The 27,663-nt window shown below is 34.4% G+C and overlaps 1 protein-coding gene across 5 annotated transcripts in view; it reads left to right on the top strand.

Moving 5' to 3' along the window:
• The first annotated feature begins 1,103 nt into the window (after window positions 1-1,103).
• Tent2 (terminal nucleotidyltransferase 2) overlaps window positions 1,104-27,663 on the top strand; it is a 61,713-nt gene continuing 35,153 nt past the window's right edge. For 2 of the 5 annotated variants that reach the window (XM_076857086.1, XM_076857082.1), the window contains exons 1-5: window positions 1,104-1,409; window positions 1,703-1,767; window positions 8,026-8,198; window positions 8,399-8,488; window positions 10,543-10,780. In XM_076857086.1, the coding sequence (XP_076713201.1) occupies window positions 8,062-8,198; window positions 8,399-8,488; window positions 10,543-10,780 (465 nt within the window). In that variant the 5' untranslated portion in view covers window positions 1,104-1,409; window positions 1,703-1,767; window positions 8,026-8,061. Of the gene's footprint in view, window positions 1,444-1,702; window positions 1,768-8,025; window positions 8,199-8,398; window positions 8,489-10,542; window positions 10,781-27,663 lie in introns of all 5 variants that reach the window. The other 3 variants (XM_076857085.1, XM_076857084.1, XM_076857083.1) reach the window with 3 other exon arrangements.

The following is a 27,663-nucleotide window of genomic DNA, read 5'->3' as shown; positions in this document are numbered from 1 at the left end:
ACTATTCTCTGGTCCACAGAACAAATGTCAGTAAATTTTAAATAATTCAAATGATGGAAAGTATATTCCCTGATCACAGTGACATTGAATTAGAAATCAATTATGAAAGATAATCAGAATCTCTTAGTATCAGACCAAGTAACACACTTAAAAAGAATCCATGAGTCAAATAAGAAATCAACAGAGAAATTAGTATTTTGAGATAAGAAAAATGAAAATACAATGTATTAAGATATGTGGGATACAGCTAAGGAGTACCTGGAGGACACTTACCCCACCAAATGTCTATATTACAGAAGAGACATCTTACATCAAGGACCTGTTTCTGTGTTACGAAAGCAAAAAAGTAAAATTAAAACCTTAAAAACTAAAAATAATTTAAAGCATTAGAAAGGAGATAATTAACAGAAGAAATTAACTAACTGAAGAAACAGAAAAAAAATTAGAACCTAAAGGAGGCTTTGAGATCTGAGAACCGCTTTGTGATTCCTAAATCTGATAAACCTCTCCCCAGATTGGTCAGGAAAAATGACACAGATGAGGAATTCAAGGAATGAGAGGGGTCGGAATTTTTACAGGCATTACAAGGGCAATAAAGAAATATTAACAGATTCACATGAACAAATTAAAACAATTTGGATATTTTCGCAAATTGTTAAAGCTTACTCAAGAGGAAACAGCAATAAGAATTTATTGAATTAGTAAGTGCTAACTATTATGGTCAGAGCGCTGAATCCCGGCTTTACAGAAGCTCTCAGTTTATTGCAGTGGAGAAACAACAACTAAAGTTAATGCTGATCCAGAGGAAAAAAGTGGAGGAAAACTGGTTCATGGAAAAAGTTCTCGGGGGTATAAGAATTGGTTGAAAACGTTCAACAGAACAAGAATTGCAAGCGAGTTCGGACGCCCGTAGGATCCAAAGGACCAGGTCCTCACTCTTGCTTGCTCCCAGTCTCAGGTTAGTGCCAGCTAGCTCTTTCCCACCCACTCGGCAAGCCAATGAGCAATCACCTAAGGTTTTGCGCTTGCGCATTATAGCAAAGAGCGCTTAGGAGTGGGCTAGGCGGCTGCCGGAAGTGTGACCTCTAGCTCTCGTTGGTGGTTCCCATCCGGGGTCATGTCGATCTTCCGGATATCTCTGACAGGCTTTCTAAGCCGCTTTTTCGGCGACTTTTTGGTCTTCCGCTTTTTGCCACCGCCCCCAACCTTCCACACCCTTGCGGGCCCTGCCTTTTCTTGTGTCGCTCCTCCCCTGGCAGCCGCTCTCCGGCTTAGATTGTAAGCTGGAACGGGAGCTGGGCCTAGCCATCGCACTACCACTACTACCTCCTGTGGCTCCGGCGCAGCCACGACCGAGCACCCCTGGCCGCCGCCGCTGACTCCTGGGAACGCCTGGGCGGGCAGTTCGGGTAGGCGCTGTTGACCCCTTCCGCAAGGACACTTGTGAGTTTAGGGGGCTTCGGAGAGGGATACAGCTGTGAAGGCCCTAGTCGGGGGCGGGGCGCGTGTAACTTTCTGAAACTAGCGTTTTGTTTTGCGTGGGAGGGTCTGGCAATACCTTGTAGCTATTTTAGAATTACGGGCAGCCCCTGGGCTGCTCCACTTTCCGAAGAAACTCTGGACCACTTCTCCAGTTTCCTTTTCCTCGAGTCCTGCCCCCACGCAGCCTCCAACCTCAGCTCCCTCCCTGCCTTGTCCTCAGTCCAGGATCAAAAGAGGAAGATTGCCTTGGGACTCCTGCATGGTGTTTCAAGGGGAAGAACTAAGGTAAATATCTAGATTAATGAACTATTTCACTTTTTTTTTTTGACGTGTTGTGACATTATTATGTCATATGTTCTATTGTCAGATTTCGGTGACCTGGGTTGAAATTTAGTGGAAAATTGCTGACTTTTTTGAATTGGAATTTGTGTGTGTATGTGTCGTGCTGGGGTATGAACGCAGGACCTCATGCATGCTAGCCACATCTCTAACCATAATTAACCACTTAAAAGGTATTTACCTTTGGGCTGGAGTTGTGGCTCAGTAGTAGAATGCTTGCCTAGCATGTGTAAGGCCCTGGGTTCGATTCTCAGTACTACATATAAATAAATGAATAAAATAAAGGTCCATCGACACCTAAAAAATATATTTAAAAAGGTATTTACCTTTTAAGACTTATAATTAAATGAGGCGAAATTGCCTCAGTTCTTCATTTTATGGGAAAATTTGCAGGTTGGTCTGATAGTAGAATACTCCCCCCCTCCTTTTTTTTTTTGATACTGGGAATTGAACCCAGGACCTCCCACAAGTTAGGCAAGGGCTCTCTCACTGAGCTACACCCCTGGCCCTTTTGAGACTTGCCTTGCAAAGTTGCGCAAACTGGTCTGGAATTTGTGATCCTCCTGCCTCAGCCTCCCAAGTCACTGTAATTACAGGTATGTACCTCCTGGCCCAGCCTTTATATATAGGATCTTTATCTCTCTCTAGGTAAGAACACAGGGGCCTGTGTCTCACAAGTTCTGGGTTATTTAGATTGTCTTGTTTTGTCTCTTTAAACTTTGTTCAAGATAGAAGTTATTTATATTTAGATTGCACATACCAGTAGGGTGAACAGAAAAGAATCAAAGAGAAACTGCTAAACTCAAGCCAAGTTGGCAACTAACATATGTTCCTTGTGTAATTTTGTGAGGAAACTGATCATAATCAATCACTAGGTTGTTTTTTTGTATGACTGGCAACATACTACTTTTGTAGATACCACATTTAGATTCCACAAGGTTTTTAAAATGTACTGATTAGCAATCATAAGATTCTTAATTTGTACTGAATAATACCCAATAATATTTAACATTTTTAACCAATAACATTTGTTGGTATGCATAGCCCCAATTATGTCTGTCTAGAAGTGTCCTGTAACACAGAGGTTCCATGTGAAACAGGCCAGTCAGTAATTTGGAACTATGTTCTTTTTTTTTTTTTTTTTTTAAATATTTTTTTAGTTGTCGATGGACTTTATTGTCTTTATTTTTATGTGGTGCTGAGAATCGAACCCTGTGTTTCATGCATGCTAGGTGAGCACATTACCACTGAGCCACAACCCCAGCCCCTGGAACTATGTTCTTTTTTTAAAACATGAGATTCTTTTTTAACACTTGGATGGGGTTTAATTCTTAATGTAAAGGAATACTGTGTTCAGAACCTGCAAGTGATTTTGACAGTTGGTGAACAGCATTTAGGAATTGGACTTTTTCAATTGTGAAGGATAAAGGTAGGTTTAGGAGATCAAAGGTATGGACAGGATGAACAGATAAGTTGGTTTAGCCAGTATAGTTTCAGTTTTTTTTTTTAAATTAGGTATATTCTGTTTTCCAAATGATGAAGGAATTATGTAACCTTGAATGTTCAGTAATTTGTTGGGGGAGAGGTCAAGTTCAGGACAGAAATTCCAGATTGTAAATTAGAGAATCAAATACTATATCACTAGGAAATACTTTGTAAAATACTTTATTACTATCTTATCTCATTTATGATTATTGACAAATAAGTTTGTATAATTTCCCATTAGGGAAAACTTATTTAGGAAACAATCTTTCAGGTTCTCTCCTTAATGCAAGAAAGGATAGAATGGTTTAAGAAACAGTTTAAATTTATGTAGATTATTATATTTTAAAGTTAAGAACTGACAACTTTTAAGGTAATAAAAATAGGATACTGCCTATCCTGAATTTTATTATAAAATTTGTCATACCTATTACCACAGGTTAAGCAGAGTAATGCTTAATATAGATCATAACTACTTCGTGAACAATTTTTTCATTAAGAATATAAAGAGGAATGGGGATGTTGAATCAGTGGTAGGTGTTTGCCTAGAAGGCACAAGGCCCTGGACTCCATCATCAGCATCACAAGAGAAAAAAAAAATGTATACACACACACACACACACACACACACACGCGCACGCACACATGAAGAAAATAAAAGTTTTAAAATTTTGTAAAATTCTGGTATGGCAATGGTTTTACTTGATTTTATTCTGTCAAACTGTATATTCTATTTAAAAAAGATATTTATAATGGATTGTAGTTTTTCCCAAATCATTGTTGAAATATTTTAGAAAAAACAATTGAAATTCATGGGCTTTTGGTTTACTTATCTCTAGAAGGTCATGCAGGATGCTTATATTGGGGAACATTGCATGCCACTGATAAATTTCCTGGGAATGACTCTCTTCACTTGAAGTCTGAATTGTTTAAGAGCCTGATTTCTGAAGAGAACCTGACAGATGCATTGTTTTCAAGGGACTCCAGAAATGTCAGTTCTTATCTGGGAATTTTAGATCATCTGAATTCTAGTTATTTTTCTTAGAGTGAACTTTAGGTTGTAGAATCATTTTAAACTTTTAAGCCTGGGGTGTTGGTTAATAACTTTGTAATTTGAAGCACAGGACACCTTTTGACTTATATTTAGTTTGCATTTGATCATGTAATGGGATAGAAATAAGATAAGGTTGGTACCTAGTTCATTTTGCATCTTAAAGTCTGAAATGCACACATATAAAGACCCTATTTGGATCTAGAGGAAAAAAAATCACAACATATTATTTATAGGTATAAATAAAAGTGTCTATGTTTTAAATTCTGAACTTATTTAAATAAACCTGAAAATAGACCCTCACCTCATACTGGGGATTGAACCCAGGATCTTGCACATGCTCTCCCACAAGTTGCATTTCCAGTCTGAAAATAAAACATTTTAATTGTTTTTCTGAATACAGATTCCTTTCTTTGATTGAATCTATAGTATCTGTATTCCAACAAAATGAGATGTTAAGCAGGATGAAGTACAGTGAATTATATTTAATTTCATGTCTTATTAGTCCTATGAAATAGGAATTATGTTTTGTGGGAAGTTAGGTCAGAGAATCAGAATAAAGAAGGCTGAGGTCCATCCCAAGACAAAAGATAGAACGGGAGTTAGTTGCCACAATTATTGAATGTGCTTTTAATAATGGATTCCCTAGAATGTTGTTTAGCAATGTATTTGTCCACTTCCTTTGTTCAGTGAACTTCAGGGAGTAAAGGTCAGCAGATATTGATTTTCTTTCTTTCTTTTTTTTTTTTAAATCTCCTTTAACAAGAAAGTTATAGGAGAAACTTTCTTCTGCCTGCTAAGAAAAGTTGACAAATTCTATTTTTCTAGGGGTAATACTGTGTCTCTGGGACAAATTATAGAGTCAGGCATTGGGATAAAATTTGATGATGGTCCAGAGACTCTTGTCCATAGTTGTTGATGAACTCTGGGCTGACGAATCTCACTGTCTGTGGCCAACCTTGGGAATTTTAATCTTACAGAATTAAAGCAAAAGCAAGGACCAAGTCTATATGAATGATTAAGTAGTTTCTTCCCAGATCTTTTTTTTCCCCTCTGTTGGCTTTTCCAGTTTTTCCAACCCTCCTAGTCTCAATTTCTAGAGACACAACCATTTCATTTCTTTTAATTTGGCTAGGTGTTATTTTCCTCTGTTTAAAAAAGAAAAAAAATTCCATAGCTTATTATTTTGATTTACTTTTACTGAAAATGAAGATGTAGCATCTTTTTGTATCTTGTTACCCTCCACATTAGTATGTATATAAAAATTACTATATATATATACACATACACAACATAATAAATCTAATATATAAATACAGTATATAATAAATAATGTATAACAAATAATCACTTTTTGCTTAAATCAGTGTATTTAGTGATTAGATTATTATAAGAACTGAGTATGAATATATTTCCTTTTTTATATTACCTTTAAAGTGTTTTTCTGTAGTTTATTTTTAATTAGGTGCTTTTCTATATTCCTATAATTATTTCTGCCCTGTTAGCTGAACTCTCTGATCAAATATATCAGATAATCTACCAGCTAAATTTTTTATTCTTTGAATATTTCTAAAACCTTCCATCCTCCTGCTCTAATTTTGAGCTATGAGCTTCCTTCATCATCTTAACATCATCTTAGAAATTTACTTTGTTTCTGCCCTTTCTTGCATCAGGTTTTCTTTTTCTTTTTATTCTACATGTTGAAAAACATTTTTATTCTTGCTTTTATGGATAGTATAGCTGAGTATAGAATTACACCTTAAGGGCATTGAAGGCATTAGTCTATATCTTGTAGTTTCTATTGTTGCTTTGGGGGAAGTTGAAAGGCATTTTGATTCCCAGTTTTTTTTGGTTTGTTTGTTTACTTTAACATTTTCCTCCTCTGGAATATTTTTTTAAAAAATGTTTTTAGTTGTAGGTGAACACAATACTTTTTTTTTTTTTAGTTGTTAATGGACCTTTATTTTACTTATTTGTATGTGGTGCTGAGAATCAAACCTAGTGCCTCATACATGCTAGGCAAGTGCTCTACCATGGAGCACAATCCCAGCCCTCCTCTGGAATATTATGAACTGTATTTTCCTGATAGTCTGAAATTTTATCACAATAACTTTGATATGTATTTCTTTTATTGTCGTTTGTATTTATTGGATTCTTTTAATCTAGGGAATAGTTATATTTTGAAAAACATACCCAGTCCTGGGTATATTTTGATTTTGTTTGGTAATTTCCTTCTTTATATTTTCTCTGTTCCTCCTGGATCTTGTATTAATAATGTTGGATATTGGATCACATAGTTTGATTTTCTTTTCTTTCCTGTTGACCTGCTTCTTTTCTGTCACTACCAATTTTTCCTTTTTGTTTTATTTTTAAAAAGTTTTTTTTTTATTTGTTTATTTGTTGTGGTACTGGGGATTGAACCCAGGACACCCTACCACTGAGTTATATCCCTCTTTCTCAATATTTCATTTTGAGACTGGGTCTCCTTAAATTTTCCTGGGCTGGTCTTGAATTTGCATTCCTGCCTCAGTCTCCTGAGTAGCTGGGATTACAGGTTTCTGCCACTGTGCTGGGCTTTTTTTTTTTTTTGGTGTGTGTGCGTGACAGTGTTTCTGTTTATATTCACAGTTCCTTTTTTGTCTTTTTTTTTTTTTCCTTTCTTTCTCCCCTTTTGGTGATTTATGAATGTCTGTTTTGAGAGTTACTGGAAGTCTATATGGAAGCTCTATATTATAGGTGGGGCCTGTTAACTACTAAGCTTCTGTGTAGGTTGATCAAGTACTCCTTGGTGGACACCAATTATGCTATAATTTTTCTTGTTACTATATTACATAGTTTCTCTCTGGTTTTGTTCAGAGAATTTTTTTTTTAATTGCTTGCTTTGGGAAGGTGACCTGGGGTCCCATTTTTACTTTGTACACTTTATTGAATACTTGTTTTTGGTTTGTTCCTTACTTTACCCTTTTGTAAGACTAGTCTTGCTGGATCAGTCACTGCACATAATAAATATCAAATTCTCTGCCTGGGTCAGTAAAAGGTTCTGATTTCCTTATGTAGTTTTTCCATGTTCCTGTGGAACAAAGCCCTCTTATTGGAACTCTTTTGTAAAAATATGTAGACTTTGAAAGGAATCTCAGGATTTTAGAAATTGCTGGGTGGTATAAATTCCTTCCCTTGTTTCATCAGATTTGTAAGATCCAAATCCTAGGAATCAAGTTGTCATATGATGGCTTACACTTTTGTATGAATTGCATTGAGAATAAATGTAAAAATCTCTGAGATTTCATTAAATATCTGTCTTGAATGATTCCTTTGTTATTATTGTATGTGGTAATAACTTGATTTTTAAAGAGATGTGTTGATATTGGATAAACCCATCAGAAAATTAGAAATATGCATATATTTTACATATATTATTTAAATAATGTGGTTAATCTAGGTGTGGTTAAAATTCATTATAAGTTTCTTTGTTACTGAGTGTAGTACTTAAGAGACCTATTCAAACTTTTAAAAATAAATGTAAATGAAATTAATAACTTGGTAATATTTGTGTTTTTATTAAATGTTTTATTTTTAAATTTAATTGTCTTAAACAGCAGGTAATAGTTATCAAAGCATTCATTGTCTTTTAAGCTATAATAATTTAGTATTGTCTTTTTAAATTATTCTAGGAAAGGAATACATGTTCACTTTCAGTGAACAGGAGCATGTTCCCAAACTCAATTTTGGGTCGCCCACCATTCACTCTAAATCATCAACAACATAATAACTTCTTTGCCCTGTCACCAGCTCTTTATTCACACCAGCAGCTTATAGATGCACAGTTCAATTTTCAGAATGCAGAGTAAGTATGGTGCTATTTTGGTCCATGTTGTTATGTATTATTTTCTACTTGACATAAACCATTTTTAGGTGAAATAATTCATGGTAGAGAAAATGTTATTATTTTCTTTTGATCAGTGAAGTATTTAGTTTTCTGAAATTGTTTTTTTTTTTAAGGAAAAAATAAGTGTATTAATATTGTTCTTTCTTTGTTTTTGGTAGCTTGTCTAGAGCTGTGTCATTACAGCAGCTGACATATGGAAATGTCAGTCCAATACAGACCTCAACATCCCCATTATTTCGAGGAAGGAAGTAAGTACTTCTTAGTTATGTTAAGAGAAAATGTCAGTATTGTCTGAGAACTGTGTAATGATTTATCTTATATAAAACTGTATGGTTATTCTGCCCTAGATTTTTTTCTGGGACCTGTGCAATCAGATCAGTAGATCAGTAACAGAATTTAAAACTTTTTGTGTGTTTAAAATTTTTTAGGGATACTTTAATTTATTACTGACATTATAAATAGATGAAATGAAGCTATATTTCTTTAGAAAACAACTTCTTAGTTGAGATTTTTAGCCAAATCACATGGTCTTCTGTATTTATGCTAGGGTTGCCACAGTGAATTATTACAGACTGATACTGAATGGCTTAAAAAAACAGAAATTTATTTTCTCACAATTCTGGAGGCTAGAAGTCCAGATTATGGTGTCAGTAAGGTTGGTTTCTTCTGGACCCTCTTTGGTTTGTAGACTACTCCCTCACTATGTCCTCATGTGCTTATCCCTTTGTGTTTTTTGTGTCCTAAATACTCTTAAATACACCAATCATCCTTAGGACCTATCCTAAGGAGTCCATTTTAACTTAATTACCTCTTTAAGAGCCCTATCTCCGAACATGGTCATATTCTGAAATACTGAGAATTAGGATCTTGACCTTTGAATTTCAAGAGGACATAGTTTAGCTCATCATACTTTTATTTATTTTCTTTTTAAAAAAAATGTTTATTTATTTATTTATTTTAATTGTAGTTGGAAACAATACCTTTATTTTATTTATTTTTATGTGGTGTTGAGTATCGAACTCGGGGCCCTGCACGTGGTAGGCAATCGCTCTATTGCTGAGCCACAATCCCAGCCCAATACTTTTATTTCTAATAAAGTTTTTAATATTCTTTGATTTATACAGGCAAGATTATATAATAGAAAATATAGTAAACATTTCTGTATGACATAAAGCTTTCTAAAGACCTTTCTTCTTTCCCCCTCTCCTTCTCTCTCTCCCTTCCTCCTTCTTCCTTCCTCCTCTCTCTTCTTCCTTCCCCTCCTCCCCATTTTTTTCTTTCCTTTTCTTTCTTTCCTTCCCTTCACCTTTGTGCTGGGGATTGAACCTAGAGTCTGTCTCATGCTAGATAAGTGCTCTGTCACTGAACTATTTCCTCAGCCCTGACTATTTTCTTCATCAAAGTTTTGATGCATTTGCTTCTTTCTACTTCTTTTGCTTCTGATCACCACACTTTTTTTCTGGATCCTAATGAAAGAAAATTATTCATCCCAAAACATGTCAGCTTTTTCCTTCTAAAAATAAATATATTCTCTATAACCAAAATACATTGATCCTGCCCAAGAAACTTATATTAATACAATACTCATATTTGAGGTGCAGTTCATTTTCAGATATCTTCAGTTGTCTAATATCTTTATGGCTTATACAGAAGTATCTCTTAATTTGGTCTGTCTTGTTGATACATAGGTATATTTGAAGAGCCCTTTTAAAAACCTTCACTTAATCTTATCCTTTTTGTGTTAGAGTTTAGATGTTTGGTTATTAGTGATTGCATAAATAAAAATGTTCTATAAAGTTTTCACTGCTGAGCTGGGTGAGGTGGCACACGCCTGTAATCCCAGTGGCTCGAAAGGGTGAGACAAGAGGATTATGTGATCAGAGCCAGCCTCAGCAATGGTGAAGCACTAAGCAACTCAGTGAGACCCTGTCTTTAAATAAAATACAAAATAGGGCTAGGGATACAGCTCAGTGGTTGAGTGCCCCTGAGTTCAATCCCTGGTACCAAAAAAAAAAAAAAAAAGTTTTCACTGCTGAGATGAAACATAGGAATAGTCCAAATGCAGGAGAATAATAGCTCTAATATATACCTGTCGTTTTTTCCTATATCTATTATTACTACTCATTTTTCTAAGATGAAGAGGTATTTTTTCTACTGAAAACTTAATATGGAGCTAATAATGTAGCCTTATTTAAAGAATCATAATGTTGTGATGATCTATAAGGATATTTATGTGTTTTAATTGTTTTTTATTGTCAGAAAGTTGTATCTATAATCACTAAGGTATATTGCTTGTTTCCAGGAGACTAAGCGATGAAAAAAACCTTCCTCTTGACGGTAAACGGCAGCGTTTCCATTCACCCCACCAAGAGCCAACTGTAGTTAACCAGATAGTGCCTTTATCAGGTGAACGAAGATACTCAATGCCGCCATTGTTTCATACGCCCTATGTACCAGATATAGTCAGATGTGTTCCACCTTTTCGAGAAATACCATTTTTAGAACCTAGAGAAATCCCATTGCCTGAGGCCAAAGATAAGGTAAGAATAATGCCGATTTTAGTTTTGTCTTTGGGAAATTTAATATAAATAATGTATTAAAAGAAGCTGTTTAAAGTACTTTTCATCCCAATTTTCTAAGTATTACTTTGAATTTTGTTTGCTATTTTATCTATGTCATCAGGGAATCAGATTTTCCCTGATTTATAAAAATTTGGAATGAGAGCCCAAAACACTTGATTTTATAGTTTAAACCCTTGTTACTTGTTCTTATTTACAGAAAAAAATAGTTTTTCATATGATTATTGTAATAAAGTGTTAAAAAGCACTTTCTTTTAGAATATTTGTGTTTATTATAAGGTTTTTAAATGTCAAAAATAAAGAATTCAGGAGTCTCTGAGGAAGTAATGCATTCAAAGTAATATGATCAAAAGAGACAACAAAAATATTTGTAAAAATCTTTCAGGTAAAATGAAATGTAACTATTTAAATAATAATTCTTGGAAATTGACATTGTCAGCATTGGGAAGTTATTTAATACTCAATAGTAGAAGTGTATCATATTTAGTTAAAGGTTACAAAAAAAACTTCTAGGTAATTGTGAAAGGTTTATTATGAAATATCTTTGCCCTTTTGGATTTCTTATGGCTTATACTTGATGTTTTTCAAAGCTACTCCTTTTGGACACTTGTAGGCTAAGGAGAAAGAGCCCAGAGAGTGTAGTGACTTTGCTTTACTCATTTTTGGGTTCCTAGCAACTAGTGCAGGTCTGGAACATAGAAAATGAAGCAACATCTGCTTCATTTCTTCTTTGGGCTGCTTTTTAATTTTCTATGTTTCTTTGAGTTATGATGATACCATAAAATTTACCCTTCCATGTGTACAATTTGGTGGTTTTTAGTATATTCACAAAGTTCTGCAACCATTACCACCAACTAATTTCAAAACATTTCATCACCCCCCAGAGAAACCTTGTACCAAGTAGCAGTCAGTCCCCTATCTGTCACCCCCACCACTTCTTCCCATGCCTACAAAAACTACTATTTTCCTTGTGGAATTGTCTATTCTAGATATTCCATATAAGTTGACTAATACAATATATGGCCATTTGTGTCTATTTTTACTTGGCATAATGGTTTGGGGATTTATTCATTTTTTAGCATCTATCAGTACCATATTCCTTTTTATATTTGAATAATATTCCATTTTGTGCTTATCATCTTTTGTTAATACATTTGTTAATTGATTAATTTTTAGGTTTTTATTTTTTGGCTGTTATGAATAATGCTGATGTGAATATATTTGTGCACATTTTTATATGAACATTTTTATTTCTCTTAGGTGTATACCTGGGCATAAAATTGTTGGGTTATATGGTAATTCTTTGTTTAACCTTTTTTTTTTTTCCTGTCAGTGCTAGGGGTAGAACCAAGGGCCTTGCATATGCCAGGCAAATACTCTACCACTGAGCTATATCCCCAGTCCTTATATTTAACTCTTTGAGGATCAGCCACAGTATTTTCTTAAGTGCTTGCACAATTTTAGTGTACAAATGTTCTGCTTTCTTCCTATCCTTGCCCATGTTTGTGAAACTTGTTATTGTCTTTTTCATGTTTGTTTTTGGTAGTGAGCCAGGGGCTTGGGCATGTTAGGTAAGCACTCTACCATTGAACTATATCCTACATCCCAGCCCTGTCTTTTTTAGTATAGCCATTTTAGTGGGTGTGAGATGATATCTTGTGAATGTTTTTCTTCAATACTGCCAATTGAACCCATGCCCTTGTACATGCTAGGCAAGCATTCTACCACTGAGCTACATCTTCATACCTTCTCATTGTGATTTTGATTTGCATCTTCCTAATGATTAATGTTGTTGAACATCTTATCATTTGCTTGTTGGATATTTGGATGTCTTGTTTGGAGAAATGTCTTTTCAGATTGTTTGCACATTTTTATTTATTCCCCCCCCCCCCTCTGGTCTCCTGTTTTATTCACACTATGGATGATCTCTCTCATACCAGAATTGTAGTTAACAATCTGAATTGATGAGTCTAAAAGACTGCATGTATTAAAAATTTTTTCTTTTTTTTTTTTCTTTTTATTGGTTTTGTTTTGTTTTTGTTGTTGTTTTCCCCAAATTTTTTTAAATTCATTTTATTTTATTTTTTAATACTAATTTTCATTTTTATTATTGCGATTATGATTTCTTTTTAATTCTTTTTAATTTTCTGTTTCCTTTCTCTCTTCTTTTCTTCTGTCTTTGTTTGCACATTTTTAAATTGGGTTGTTTTTTATTGTTTAGTTAAGAGTTTTTATTTTCTAAATATCAGACCATTATCAGGTATATGATTTGCAAATATTTTGTTTCTTTCTTGATTTGTCTTTTAACTTTCTTGTTGGTAACTTTAAAGGACAGAATCTTTTCATTTGATGCAGTTCAGTTAATTTGTTTTTCTTTATTTGCTTGTGCTACTAATTTTGAATCTAAGAATCCATTGCTTAATCTACGTAATGAAGCATAGTGCTGTTCTGAGATTTTTATAGTTGTATTTCTTTTTCCTTTCTTTTCTTTTAGGTACCAGGGATTGAACTTAGGTGGCACTTACCCACTGAGCCACATCGCCAGCCCTATTTTGTATTTTATTTAGAGACAGGGTTTCACTGAGTTGCTTAGCGCCTCACTTATTTGCTGAGGCTGGCTTTGAACTTGCAATCCTCCTGTCTCAGCCTCCCAAGCTGCTGAGATTACAGGTGTATGCTACTGTCCCTGGCTAGTTCTATTTCTTATATTTAGAACTTAATACATTTTGAGTTAATTTTTGTGTATGATATAAAGTAGGTGGTTCAGCTTTATTCTTTTGCTCTTAGTTCACTTGTCCCAGCACAATATATTGAAAAAACTATTCTCCTGTACATTTCTTCCTTTAAGATAAAGTAGAACCAGTGGGAGAGAGGAAAAAGCAAAATGAAATGAGAAAAGACTAACTTGGGATGTTTTGGTGCTCTTTCTTCCTTCCTCTTTCCCCATTCTTTCTCACTTCTTTGCTTTCTCATTTTAAAGAAATTTATCATGCTATAATGTGAAAACGTATGGTAGAAGCAATTTATTTACTAGTTCTAGAAGCAAATTTGTTAATTTTTTTGAATGAATATGTAAACATAGACTATATATGGATTTTTAGTATATAGACTATATATGGATTTTTAGTATTTGTATGTCCCTAGGACCTTTTTTAAAATTTATTTATTCCTATTTGTTATATATGACTGCAGAATGTAATTCATTTTATATTACACATATAGAGCACAATTTTTCAAGTCTCTGGTTGTATACAAAGTACTTTCACACCATTCATGTCTTCATACATGTACTTAGGGTAATGATGTCTAACGTATTCTACTGTCTTTTCTATCCCCATGCCTCCTCCCATCCCTTACCTCCCCTTTGCCCTAAAGGTTCTCCATTCCTCTCCATGCTCCACCCTGTCCCATTTTGAGTCAGCATTCTCATATCAAAGAAAACATTTGGCCTTTGTATTTTTAGGATTGGCTTACTTCACTTAGCATTATATTCTCCAACTCCATCCATTTACCTGCAAGTGCCATGATTTTATTCTCTTTTAATGCTGAGTAATATTCCATTGTGTATATATATACTAAGTTTTCCCTTTCCATTCATTTACTGAAGGGCATCTGGGTGGTTCCACAATTTAGCTATTGTGAATTATTCTGCTATAAACATTGATGGAGCTGTGTTCCTGTAGCATGCTGCTTTTAAGTTCTTTGTGTATAAACTGAGGAGTGGGATAGCTGGGTCAAATGGTGGTTCCCTTCCAAGTTTTCCAAGGAATCTCCATACTGCTTTACAGATTGGCTACACTAATTTGAAGTCCCACTAGTAATGTATGAGTGTGCCTTTTCCCCACATTCTCGCCAATACTTACTGTTGTTTGTATGTATAATAGCTGCCATTCTGACTGAAGTGAGATGAAATCTTAGTTTTGATTTGCTTATCTCTAATTGATAGAGATGTTGCACATTTTTTCATATATTTGTTGATTGATTGTATATCATCTTCTGATAAGTGTTTTTTTTTTTTTTTTGGTGTTAAGTTTTTGAGTGCTTTATATATCCTATAGATTAGTGCTCTATCTGATGTGCTTTGCTCCCATTCTGTAGGCTCTCTATTCACCTCACTGATTGTTTCTTTTGCTGAGAAGAAGCTTTTTAGTTTGAATCCATCCCACTTATTGATTACTGATTTTAATTCTTATGCTATAGGAGTCTTGTTAAGCAAGTCGGGGCCTAATCTGACATGATGAAGATTTGGGCCTACTTTTTTTCTATTAGGCGCAAGGTGTCTAGTTTAATTCCTAGGTCCTTGATCCACTTTGAGTTGAGTTTTGTGCATGGTGAGAGATAGAAGTTTAATTTCATTTTGTTACATATAGATTTCCGGTTTTCCCAGCACCATTTGTTGAAGAGGCTTTCTTTTCTCCAATGTATGTTTTTGGTGTCTTTGTCTAACATGAAATAACTGTATTTATGTGGGTCTGTCTCTGTATCCACTATTCTGTACCATTGGTCTACACGTCTGTTTTGGTGCCAGTACCATGGTTTTTTTTGTTGTTGTTGTTTCTGTTGCTTTGTAGTATAAAGTCTGGTATAGTAATGCCACCAGCTTCACTCTTCTTGTTAAAGATTGCTTTGGCTATTCTGGGTCTCTTATTTTTCCAGATGAATTTCATGGCTGCTTTTTCTATTTCTATGAGGAATGTCATCAGGATTTTGATTGGAATTGCATTGAATTTGTATAGGCTTTTGGTAATATGGTCATTTTGACAATATTAATTCTGCCTATCCAAGAACAAGGTGGATCTTTCCATCTTCTAAGGTGTTTTTTGATTTCTCTCTTTAGGGTTCTGTAGTTTTCATTGTAGAGGTCTTTTACCTCTTTTGTTCAGTTGATTCCCCAAGTATTTAATTTTTTTTTTTTTTTTTTTGTGGCTACTGTAAATGGGGTCGTTTGCCTAGTTTCTCTTTCAGAGGATTTGTCACTGATGTACACAAATGCCTTTGATTTATGGGTGTTGATTTTATATTCTACTACTTTGCTGAATTTATTTACTAGTTTTAGAAGATTTCTGGTGGAATTTTTTGGGTCTTCTAGCTATAGAATCATATTGCCAGCAAATAGTAATAATTGAGTTCTTTTCCTATCCGTATCTCTTTAATTTTTTTCCTCTAATTGCTCTGGCTAGAGTTTCAAGAACCATGTTAAATAGAAGTGGTGAAAGAGGGCATCCCTGTCTTGTTCCAGTTTTTTAGAGGGAATGCTTTCAATTTTTCTCCATTTTGAATGATCTTGGCCTGGGGCTTAGCATAGATAGCTTTTACAATGTTCAGAAATGTTCCTGTTATTCCTAATTTTTCTTGTGTTTTGAACATGAAAGGGTGCTGTATTTTGTCGTGCTTTTCTGCATCTATTGAGATGATCATAGGATTCTTTAAGTGTATTGATGTGGTGAATTACATTTATTGATTTCTGTATATTGAACCAAACTTGCATCCCTGAGATGAACCTCACTTAATTGTGGTACACTATCTTTTTGATATACTTTTGTATCTGATTTGTCAGAATTTAGTTGAGAATTTTTGCGTCTGTATTCATTAGAGATATTGGTCCGAGGTTTTCTTTTTTTGATGTGTTTTGGTCTGGTTTTGGAATCAGGGTGTTATTGGCCTCATAGAATGTGTTTGGAAATGTTTCCTGTTTTTTTATTTCATGAAATAGTTTGAGGGGTATTGATGTTAGTTCTTCTTTAAAAGTCTTGTAGAACTCAGCTGTGTATTCATCTGATAGGGCCTGTTTTTTAAATGAGATTTGTTATATATAGGTGCTGTACATTCTCTATTATATTTGTGCATGTATTTATGTATTTATAGTTAATTATTAGTACTAACCTAATAGTTCTGGATATGGAGTAGGCATACTCTGAATCTCAGTAAATTTAACAACATAAAATTCACATTAATCAGTGTAACTCATCTGGTGAAATGTGATTCCTATCACACTTTACTTGGTTACATAGAAAAAGATTATTCTACATGTAATGTTTTTGCAATTAAGCATTTATTTTAGAGAGAGAGAGATTTTGCGGTTGTATCTTTTTCTTTGAATGCTATTTTTTTTCTTCCTAATTGTGGGAGAAAGAAAGCAAGGTTCAGTGGTCATTCTTTAAGTGACCTTTTTTTTTTTTTTTTTAAAAGAAAGCTAATGTTTATTAATGACTCTTCTAGGCATTTTACTCATGCTATATCATTTAGTCTATTCAGCCACCCCTTGACATGAATATTTTCCTAATTTATTGAGGTTCAGAAAGCTAAATAACTTATTCAAGGTTATACTTATTAAGTGAACAAAACTGAGATTTGACCCTTGTCTCCAAAAGAAAAAAGAAAAAAAGGAGGAACTTAAGATGCTTAAAATGAAGAGTAGGGAGATGACATTCTCAGACCTCCCCTGTTATGGTTTGTATGTGAGTTGTCCTCCAGAAGCTTATATGTGAGAAAATGCAAGAAGGTTCAGAGGAGAAATGATTGGGTTGTGACAGTCTTAACCCAATCAGTGAATTAATCCCCTGATAGGGATTAACTGTGGTAATTGAAGTGGTAGGGTGTGGCTGAAGGAGGTAGGAATTGGGGTGTGGCTATGGGGTATATATTTTGTATCTGAAGAGTGGAGTCTCTCTCTTTGCTTCCTGATGATGTGAGCTGCTTCCTTTTGCTACTCTTTTCTGCCATGATGTTCAGCTTTACCTGGATCCCTGAGTAATGGAGCTGGCCTTCTGTGGACTGACCTCTGAAACCCTGAGCCCAAATAAACTTTTCCTCCCCTGCAATTGTGCTGGTCATATTCTTTTAGTCACAGCAGCGAAAAAGCTGACTAAAACACCACCATAATATCAAGTGATTTGTAACAGTACTAACTGATATTTATTATCTATCTTTGCCATCAGTGTGCTCAGGTTTATATGGTTTACCTCTGTAGCTCGGTTAAAAAGTGAATAGAGAATTCAGTAAAAGTATGGCAATGGAGCCAGGCGAGGTGGTACACGCCTGTAATCTCAGTGTCTTGGGAGGCTGAGGCACAAGGTTCGCAAGTTCAAAGCCAGCCTCAACAAAAGTGAGGCACTAAGCAACTCAGTGAGATCGTGTCTCAAAATAAAATAGAAAAAAGGGCTGGAGATGTGGCTTAGTGGTTGAATGCCCCTAAGTTCAATCCCTGATAACACCCCAAAAAAGAAAAAAAGTAGGACATTGGTTTTCGACTTTGAATATACAGAATGCCATCGAAGGTTTTTGAGTAGAGGAAATAACACAATGAGGTTTGTATTTTTAAGAGGCTGTATATTTCAGTATGATGGAGTTTGGTTTGGAATGAGGTGGGCCCAAAAGATAGATGATTACCTTGAGCTTGTTATGCATCCAGATGAGAGGCTGAATCTTTCTGTTATAGCATATGGTAGTGATGATAGATAGTGCATAAGGAAAATTGTTGGAATGTGGGGATAATTGAATATAGGGAAGACAGAGACATGAGTGACTCCAGTGATTTGATTCTGGGCAAGGAACAGAGATTTTTAGTGTATAAATTGATTGAGGAAATAGTTAAGAGATATTTGAGACACTGGGAAATCTGCATTAACATTTGCGCTCTTGAGAAACCTCATATTCTACAAATTGCACGCTAAGCACGTAGGGCTTATAGAGAATAATGTTGGAGCAGACTACTAAAAACAGTTTTGTAACAAGAACACCATCAAGAATAATAATTGATATCTTGGGAAATAACTTGGATAGACCAAGCAGGCAGCTTGGTGTCCATGGCTGCTGGATGCTGCTGCAGGGGATATTAAAAATATACAAAATAAAGTTGAGACGCTGACTCATGGTGGGCATTGAGACAAAGCAGTTAGAAAATGGAGTTCCAAGTCAGTGAGGCTGCTAAGGTTGAGATAAAAGAAAATGTACTGAGTGAGGAGGCTTGAGCAATAATCCTGGATGCAAATGCATATTTTTAGTTGTCTAAGATCTCTAAGGACCTGTGCCTCGGTAGTGGCCATACTGAGTGAGGATTTTTCTTCATTGTGATGATTGTAATTCTGTAGTTGCTCTTCTATGCACAAATCACCAACAAATGAAACTTCCATGTTAAATTGATACCACTCCCTGCAATATATAAGCTTATTGGTAGTGTAGGAAAACATTTTGTAACTGAAAACATTTTGAACTTATAGTGTGTGTTTGCAGTTCTGAAGTAAGGTCAAGGCTAGAGGTATGGGTCCCAAAGACATCTGGATTAAAAATGACATTTGAAACTCCTGGAGTAGATTTGATTTTTTATTTTAGTACTCAGAAGATATTTGTGAGTGCTAGACATGAGAGAGGCAATGTAGTAGTGCTAAAAATACATGGTCTATTTACTATTTACAAACAGATTAGAGGGAGAGCCATTAAAAATAATCATGCAAATCAAAATTTTATTTTTATATTTATGAGTGCTATGAAGGAAAATTAGAGTGCTGAGAAAATGTATTTGATTTCTCAGGGAAAGCATCCTAGAGGAGGAAGATCTGAAAGATGATTTAGGATTGAACTAGTTAAAGAGTGTCAGGAGGGGGAATAATACTTTATTTTATTTATTTATTTCATTGATTTAATTTTTTAAAATACTTGACAGCGGAATGCATTACAATTCTTATTACACATATAGAGCACAATTTTTCATATCTTTGTATATAAAGTATGTTCACGCCAGTTCATGTCTTTATACATGTACTTTTTTTGAATTAAAATTCTTATTACACATACATACCACAATTTTTCATATCTCTTTTTGTATATAAAATATGTTGACACCCAATTCGAGTCTTCATACATGTACTTTGGATAATTATGTCCATCACATTCCACCATCCTTGCTAATCCCCTGCCCCCTCCCTTTCCCACCACCCCTCTTTCCTATCTAGAATTCATCTATTCCTCTCATGCTCCCCCTCCTTACCCACCGTTAGTTAGCCTCCTTATATCAGAGAAAACATTCGGCATTTGTTTTTTTGGGATTGGCTAACTTCACTTAGCATTATCTTCTCCAACGCCATCCATTTACCTGCAAATGCCATGATTTTATTCTCTTTTATTGCTGAGTAAAATTCCATTGTGTATATATGCCACATTTTTTTTTATCCATTCGTCTACTGAAGGGCATCTAGATTGGCTCCACAGTTTAGCTATTGTGAATTGTGCTGCTATAAACATTGATGTGTCTGTGTCCCTGTAGTATGCTGAGTTTAAGTCCTTTGAGTATAGTCTGAGGAGAGGGATAGCTGGGTCAAATGGTGATTCCATTCCCAGATTTCCAAGAATATCCATAACTGCTTTCCAGATTGGCTGCACCAATTTGCAGTCCCACCAGCAACGTATGAATGTACATTTTTCTCCACATCCTCGCCAATCCTTACTGTTGTTTGTCTTCATAATAGCTACCATTCTGATTGGAGTGAGATGATATCTTAGAGTAGTTTTGATTTGTATTTCTCTGATTGCTAGAGATGATGAGCATTTTTTCATATATTTGTTGATTGATTGTATATCCTCTTCTGAGAAGTGTCTGTTCAGTTCCTTGGCCCATTTGTTGATTGGGTTATTTGCTTTTTTGGTGCTTAGCTTTTTGAGTTCTTTATATACCCTAGAGATTAGTGCTCTATCCGATGTGTGAGAGGTACAAATTTGCTCCTAGGATGTAGGCTCTCTGTTCACCTCACAGATTGTTTCTTTTGCTGAGAAGAAACTTTTTAGTTTGATTCCATCCCATTTATTGATTCTTGATTTTAATTCTTGCGCTACAGGAGTCTTATTATTAAGGAAGTTGGGTGGTAATCCCAATGATGAAGATTAGGGCCTACTTTTTCTTCTATTAGACACAGAGTCTCTGGTCTTCTTCCTAGGTCCTTCATTCATTTTGAGTTAAGTTTTTTGCATGGTGAGAGATAGGGGTTTAATTTCATTTTGTTGCATATGGATTTCCAGTTTTCCCAGCACATTTGTTGAAGATACTGTCTTTTCTTCAGTGCATGTTTTTGGCACCTTTGTCTAATATAAAATAATTGTAATTTCTGTGTCCTCTATTCTGTACCATTGGTCTACCAGTCTGTTTTGGTGCCAATACCATGCTGTTTTTGTTACTATTGCTCTGTAGTATAGTTTAAGGTCAGGGATGGCAATACCACCTGCCTCACTCTTCCTGGTAAGGATTGCTTTAGCTATTCTGGGTCTCTTATTTTTCCAGATGAATTTCATGACTGCTTTTTCTATTTCTATGAGGAATGGAATTGGGATTTTGATTGGAATTACATTAAATCTGTATAGTGCTTTTAGTAGTATGGTCATTTTGATAATATTAATTCTGCCTATCCAAGAACTAGATAGATCTTTCCATCTTCTAAGGTCTCTTTTGATTTCTCTCTTTAGGGTTCTGTAGTTTTCATTGTATAGATCTTTCACCTCTTTCGTTGAGTTGATTCCCAAGTATCTTTTTTTTTTTTTTTGAGGTAACTGTAAATGGGGTAGTTTTCCTCATTTTCTTCTCAGAGGATTTGTCACTGATACACAGAATTGCCTTTGATTTATGGGTGTTGATTTTATATTCTGCTACTTTGCTGAATTCATTTACTAGTTCTAGAAGTTTTCTGATGGAGTTTTTTGGGTCTTCTGGTTATAGAATTATATTGTCAGCAAATAGTGCTAATTTAAGTTCTTCTTTTCCTATACATATTCCTTTAATTTCTTTCGTCTGTCTAGTTGTTCTGAACTAGTTGTTCTAGTTGTTCTGTTTCAAGAACTATGTTGAATAGAAGTGGTGAAAGAGGGCATCCCTGTGTTGTTTCAGTTTTTAGAGAGAATGCCTTCAATTTTTCTCCATTTAGAATGATGTTGGCCTGAGGCTTAGCATAGATAGGCTTTACGATGTTGAGATATGTACCTGTTATCCCTAGTTTTTCTGATGTTTCGAACATAAAGGGGTGCTGTACTTTGTCAGATATTTTTTCAGCATCTATTGAGATGATCATATGATTCTTATCTTTAAGTCTATTGATGTTATGAATTACATTTATTGATTTCTGTATGTTGAACCAACCTTGCATCCCTTGGATGAATCCCACTTGATCATGGTGCACAATCTTTTTGATACGTTTTTGTATTTGATTTGCCAGAATTTTATTGAGAATTTTTGCATCTATGTTCATTAGAGATATTGGTCTGAAGTTTTCTTTCTTTGATGTGTCTTTGCCTGGTTTTGGGGTCAGGGTGATATTGCCCTCATACAATGAGTTTGGAATTACTGCGTCTTTTTCTATTTCTGAAATAAATGGAAGAATATTGGTATTAGTTCTTCTTTAAAGGTCTTGTAGAACTCACCTCTGTATCCATCCGGTCCTGGTCTTTTCTTGGTTGGTAAGCTTCTGATGGCGTCTTCTATTTCCTCACTCAATGTTGGCTCTTTAAATTGTGTGTATCTTCCTGACTCAATCTATGCAAATTGTATAACTTAAGAAAATTGTCGATGCCTTCAATGTCTTATTTTATTGGAGTATAAGATTTCAAAATAATTTTTAATTATCCTCTATTTCTGTAGTGTCTGTTGTGTTATTACCTTTTTCATCATGTATGCTGGTAATTTGAGTTCTCTCTCTCCTTCTCTTCGTTAGTGTGGCTAAGAGTCTGTCAATTTTATTTATTTTTTCAAAGAACCAACTTTTTGTTTTGTCAATTTTTTCAGTTTTTTCTTTTGTTTCGATTTCATTCATTTCAGCTCTAATTTTAATTATTTCTCACCTTCTGCTTTTGCTGCTGATTTGTTCTTCTTTTTCTAGGGCTTTGAGTTGTAGTGTGAGGTAATTTATTTGTTGACTTTTTCTTCTTTTAAGGAATGAACTCCATGCAATGAATTTTCCTCTTAGTACTGCTTTCATAATGTCTCAGAGATTTCTATATGTTCTCATTTTCCTCTAAGAATTTTTTAATCTCTTCCTTGATGTCTTCTGTAACTCATTATTCATTCAGTAGCATATTGTTTAGTCTCCAGGTGATGGAGAAATTTTTATTTTTTATTTTGTCATTGATTTCCAATTTCATTTCATTATGATCTGATAAAATGCATGGTAGTATCTCTACTTTTCTGTATTTGCTAAGAGTTGCTTTGTGACATAGTATATGGTCTGTTTTAGAGAAGGATCCATGTGCTACTGAGAAGAAAGTGTATCTCTTGATGCAGGTTGAAATAGTCTATATATGTCAGTTATGTCTAAGTTATTGTTTATGTTATTGAGTTCTGTAGTTTCTTTATTCAACTTTTGTTTGGAAGATCTATCCAGTAGTGAGAGAGGTGTGTTAAAGTTACTCAAGATTCTTGTGTAGTGGTCAGTTTGACTCTTGAACTTGAGAAGAGTTTGTTTGATGAAAATAGCTGCACCATTATTTGGGGCATATATATTTATGATTGCTATGTCTTGTTGGTATATGGTTCCCTTGAGCAGCATGTAATGTCCATCTTTATCCCTTTTGATTAACTTTGGCTTGAAGTGTACTTTATTTGATATGAGGATGGAAACCCTTGCTTGCTTCCGCAGTCCATGTGAGTGGTATGATTTTTCCCAACTTTTCACCTTCAATCTGTGTATGTCTATCAAATGAGTCTCCTGGAGGCAGCATATTGTTGGGTCTTTTTTAATCCAATCTGCTAGACTGTCTTTTGATTAGTGAGTTTAAGCCATTAATATTTAGGGTTATTATTGAGACATGGTTTGTATTTCCAGCCATATTTGTTTATTTTTGTTATTTAACTTGACTTGGTTTTCTTCTTTGATTAGTTTTTCCTTTAGTGTACTACCTCCCTCTGTTGATTTTCATTGTTGTTTTTCATTTCCTCTTCATGGAATATTTTGCCAAGGATGTTTTATAGTGCTGGTTTTCTAGCTATAAATTCTTTTAACTTTTGTTTATCGTGGAAGGTTTTTATTTCATCTTCAAATCTAAAGCTTAATTTTGCTGGATACAAGGTTCTTGGTTGGCACCCGTTATCTTTCAGAGCTTGATATATGTTGTTCCGGGATCTTCTAACTTTCAAGGTCTGTGTTGAAAAATTTGCCATTATCCTAATTGATTTCTTCTATATGTAATCTGATTCTTTTCTCTTGTAGTTTTTAAAATTCTATTCTTATTCTGTATGTTGAGTATTTTTATTATAATGTACCTTAGTGTGGATCTGTTGTGATTTTGTACATTCGGCATCCTGTAGGCTTCTTGAATTTGGATTTCCAATTCATTCTTCATGTTTGGAAAGTTTTTTGATACTATTTCATTGAATAGATTGTTCATTCCTTTGGTTTAGATCTCTATGCCTTCCTCTATCCCAGTAACTCTTAAATTTGGTCTTTTTATGCTATCCTGTATTTCTTGAATGTTCTGCTCATGGTTTCTTACCATTTTCACTGTGTGGTCTTTGTTCTTTTCAAGATGATATATTTTATCCTGTCTTCCAAGTGTCTACTTTAGATCACTTCAACATTTAGCTGCATAAACAAATCCAAGAAGCAAAAGATCACCTCAACAGGGAGATAGAGGTTCTAAAATAAAACCAAACAGAAATCCTTGAAATGAAAGAAATAATAAACCAAATTAAAAACTCAAAGGAATAATGCGTTAGAGAGTGGAAAGGTCCTAACCCCAAAAAGGAGCATCGTGTGTGCAAAGAACTGAAAGCAGACCAAGGTGAGCTAGTTTGGTAAATTAGAGGGAGAGTAGTTGAAGGTGTGGTAGGAAAGATGGGAGGAGAGAGATCATGCAAGGACTTTTAGACCAGTCTAAGAATGTTAATAAGCTATTCAGTGTTATGATTTTAAAGCTGGGAAGAGAGATAAGTTAAAGGTTATTTTGATTGTAGTGTTGAAAGCAGGTTAAGGTTGAACAAACTTAGATGTAGAATAGTTATTGTATCCGAGATGAAATGTAAAGAATGAGGTCTTGAATTAGGAAGTGCTTGTATTTATGATGAATAGAAGTTGATGAATTTAAGCTTTATTTGGGATGTGGATTGATAGGATTTGATGATGTGTTAGATTAGGATGTATAAGACTCTGTAAAATTGATACTTTAGGCTAGCTTTCTTTGGTGTGGAGGGCTGTCCTAAACATTCTAGGATGTCTAGCAGCATTCCTGTTTTTTGTCTATTAGGTGTCATCATTTGCTGGTCATGGCAACCAAAACTGTCTATAGTCATTGGCCAGTTCTTTGGTGAGCAAAATTGCCTCTAGTTGAGAACTACTGGATTAGATAGTGAATGTACTGAACTTTACTCTGAGATTTCTGGTATCTATAGTTGTTTGCATAGTCTTCAGTGAGTCAGAACAGAATGGAAATGGAAAACTGATGCGTGTTTAATAGGAATTGCCTTATGAGTTCTGTGGACATGTTGCCTTTAAGAAGCTTTTTAAATATCAAAGTAGATATTTAAATGGAATTCAGAGGAAAGGCATTGACTAAAAATGTATATTTGGTAATCATCAGCATACAGATGGCTGTTTGTCTAGAAAGAGAATCTTTTCTTGTGTCCAAGACTGACTAGCATGGGTTGAGAAAAAAATAGGAAACAGAACTGGAGACTAAGAGTACATATAACTAACTATTTTGGAAAATTTGGCTGGGAAGGGGCAGAGCTGAAGTTGGGAAGTTAGAACAAACACTTTTTTTTTTTTTAACATTTTAAAAGAAATGTTAACTACATATTCATGTTCATAGGAAAGATTCAGTAGCAAGGGAAGAGGTGACTACTCTGGAAAGAGAAGAATAATGTTTTCTGGAAGGTAGAAAAAGAATGGTTTCAATGTATAAATAGAATGATTGACATTAGGTAAGAGAAAAGCTTTCTGGAACTAGAGGATAGGAGAGCATAGGTGTAGATGCAGGGGAAGTTTGTAGATATGGAAGGAAGAAGTTAACACAATATCCTTGGCGTCTTCCTGTTTTCTCTCTGAGTTAGTATTCAAGGTCATTTGTGGGCAAGATGACATGGGATGTCAGAGTTTTGAGAATAGTGGATTTTCTAAATGCATGAAATCAGGGAAATGGTAGAGAAGGTTTTAAACATTTTTTGCTGGGTTGTATAGAGAGCTCACCTAAGATTAGTAATACTAATTTATTATTAATAAGTCAGTCTGCCAAATCTGCTAGATCCAAGGGAAGATTTGTTAGTAGAAATTTCCTTAACTATGTTGAGGTTTCATATTCTGTATTTTGTACAACTAGAGAATTGAATTTTGAAAAGTATCTTCTGAATTTAACTTTTATTCTTGGTTTTAAAATCTTTTCTCCATTTTTCAGGTTTCTGTTTTAACAAACAGATCTCTTTAAATTGGAAATCTGAGCTACTTTTCTGAATTTTAACTTGTTTTTTGCTCTGGATTATAGGTGAATATATACTTTCCTGTACAAAAAAGAGCCTATGGAGAAATCAAGAGTTGTCCAAGCTTGTGAATTTCATCTTTTATAACTATTCTTTGAAAATTCTGGTTAGTTGAAGTTATCATGTAAATCAGTTTAATCGATTTCAGTTTTTGAGTTGAGGTTAGGCTGAGGTTTGTTGATATTGATTATAATGTAAAAGGATGATTGTGAAGGAAGTATTCAGAATTTCATGTGTAATGTTTAATTTTGGAAAGGAACAAATTTTGTGGCACCTCTTTGTATCCTTAGAGGAAATATTTGGGGACAACTACCTTAGATAAGGACCTCTGTGTTTTTACTTTACGTGTCTATCAAAAGATTCTGGAAGCTGCACAATGTGTATTTATGTAGAGCAACGTAAATCAGAACTCAGCACAAAAGAAATCTAGGAAAAGATTATTTTTTTCTTTAATTTATAATGTAATTCTTCCTTTGATAAATTCGATATGTGCCCCAAAGCAATCAAATTCAAGGGAAAACAAAACAAAACAAAACTCCAAAATAAACCAGTAATATAAACTGCTTTTTGAGCCTGCCAATTTATAAATTAAGAAGGTTACACATTGTGTGCATACACAAAATTACAATAACTTTATCATGCTAACAAAGAGTGGGATGTTTTAGGCATATTTCTAATTGTATTTTATCTTAGAATTTGTTAATTTGAAGGGAAAGGGAATTCTGCATCAAGAATAAATTTAAACTTTTGTTAAACATCTAGCTTTAATCAATTAATTTTGGTTCTTCGAATCAAACCCAGGGCCTTATGCATGCTAAGCATTACTGAAGTACACTCTTCAACCCTTCTAACTTTATTCTACTTAGTAAATTAGTACCAGCTCTTTCTGTATAGTTACATGTGTGCCAAAGATTAAGGTAATGAGAGAATGTGAGGAATTGCCAGTTTTTATACAAATGCCTACAAGCTAATAATCTGTTCTCTGTACCATATTTAATTTTATTTCTCTTATTTTGAAAGCTCCTTGCTAATGTGTGTTTGTTGTTTATAAGTAGCCACTTAAATTTAGGCAAATACTGTCACCATTTTTTAATACATTGTAGTATATGATAAGGTCTTGGTATTTTTTCACTTTGTTTTATAAGGGAACCAACTAACAGAGAGGTAGAGAAACTACTGAAAAAACTCTGAAAGTTTTGCCTCAAGCTTTGTGTATCAATATATTTAAAAACCCCACTCTATTCTTTTCTTGCCTTTATTATGGTTTGTATTGCCCTCCAACAATTATGATTTTATTGGTAATTTGACTTGACTTGCAATATTATAATTTTTTTAAGGAAAAAGAGAATATTTACATTTGGAAGAAACTTTTTTTTTAAATTAATAATAAGGAAAAAATTTA

This window comes from Callospermophilus lateralis, chromosome 5, assembly GCF_048772815.1.
Source record: "Callospermophilus lateralis isolate mCalLat2 chromosome 5, mCalLat2.hap1, whole genome shotgun sequence".
Taxonomy (NCBI): Eukaryota; Metazoa; Chordata; class Mammalia; order Rodentia; family Sciuridae; genus Callospermophilus; species Callospermophilus lateralis.
The sequence above is the reverse complement of the archived record's forward strand: the minus strand, read 5'-3'. Positions and strand labels throughout refer to the sequence as shown.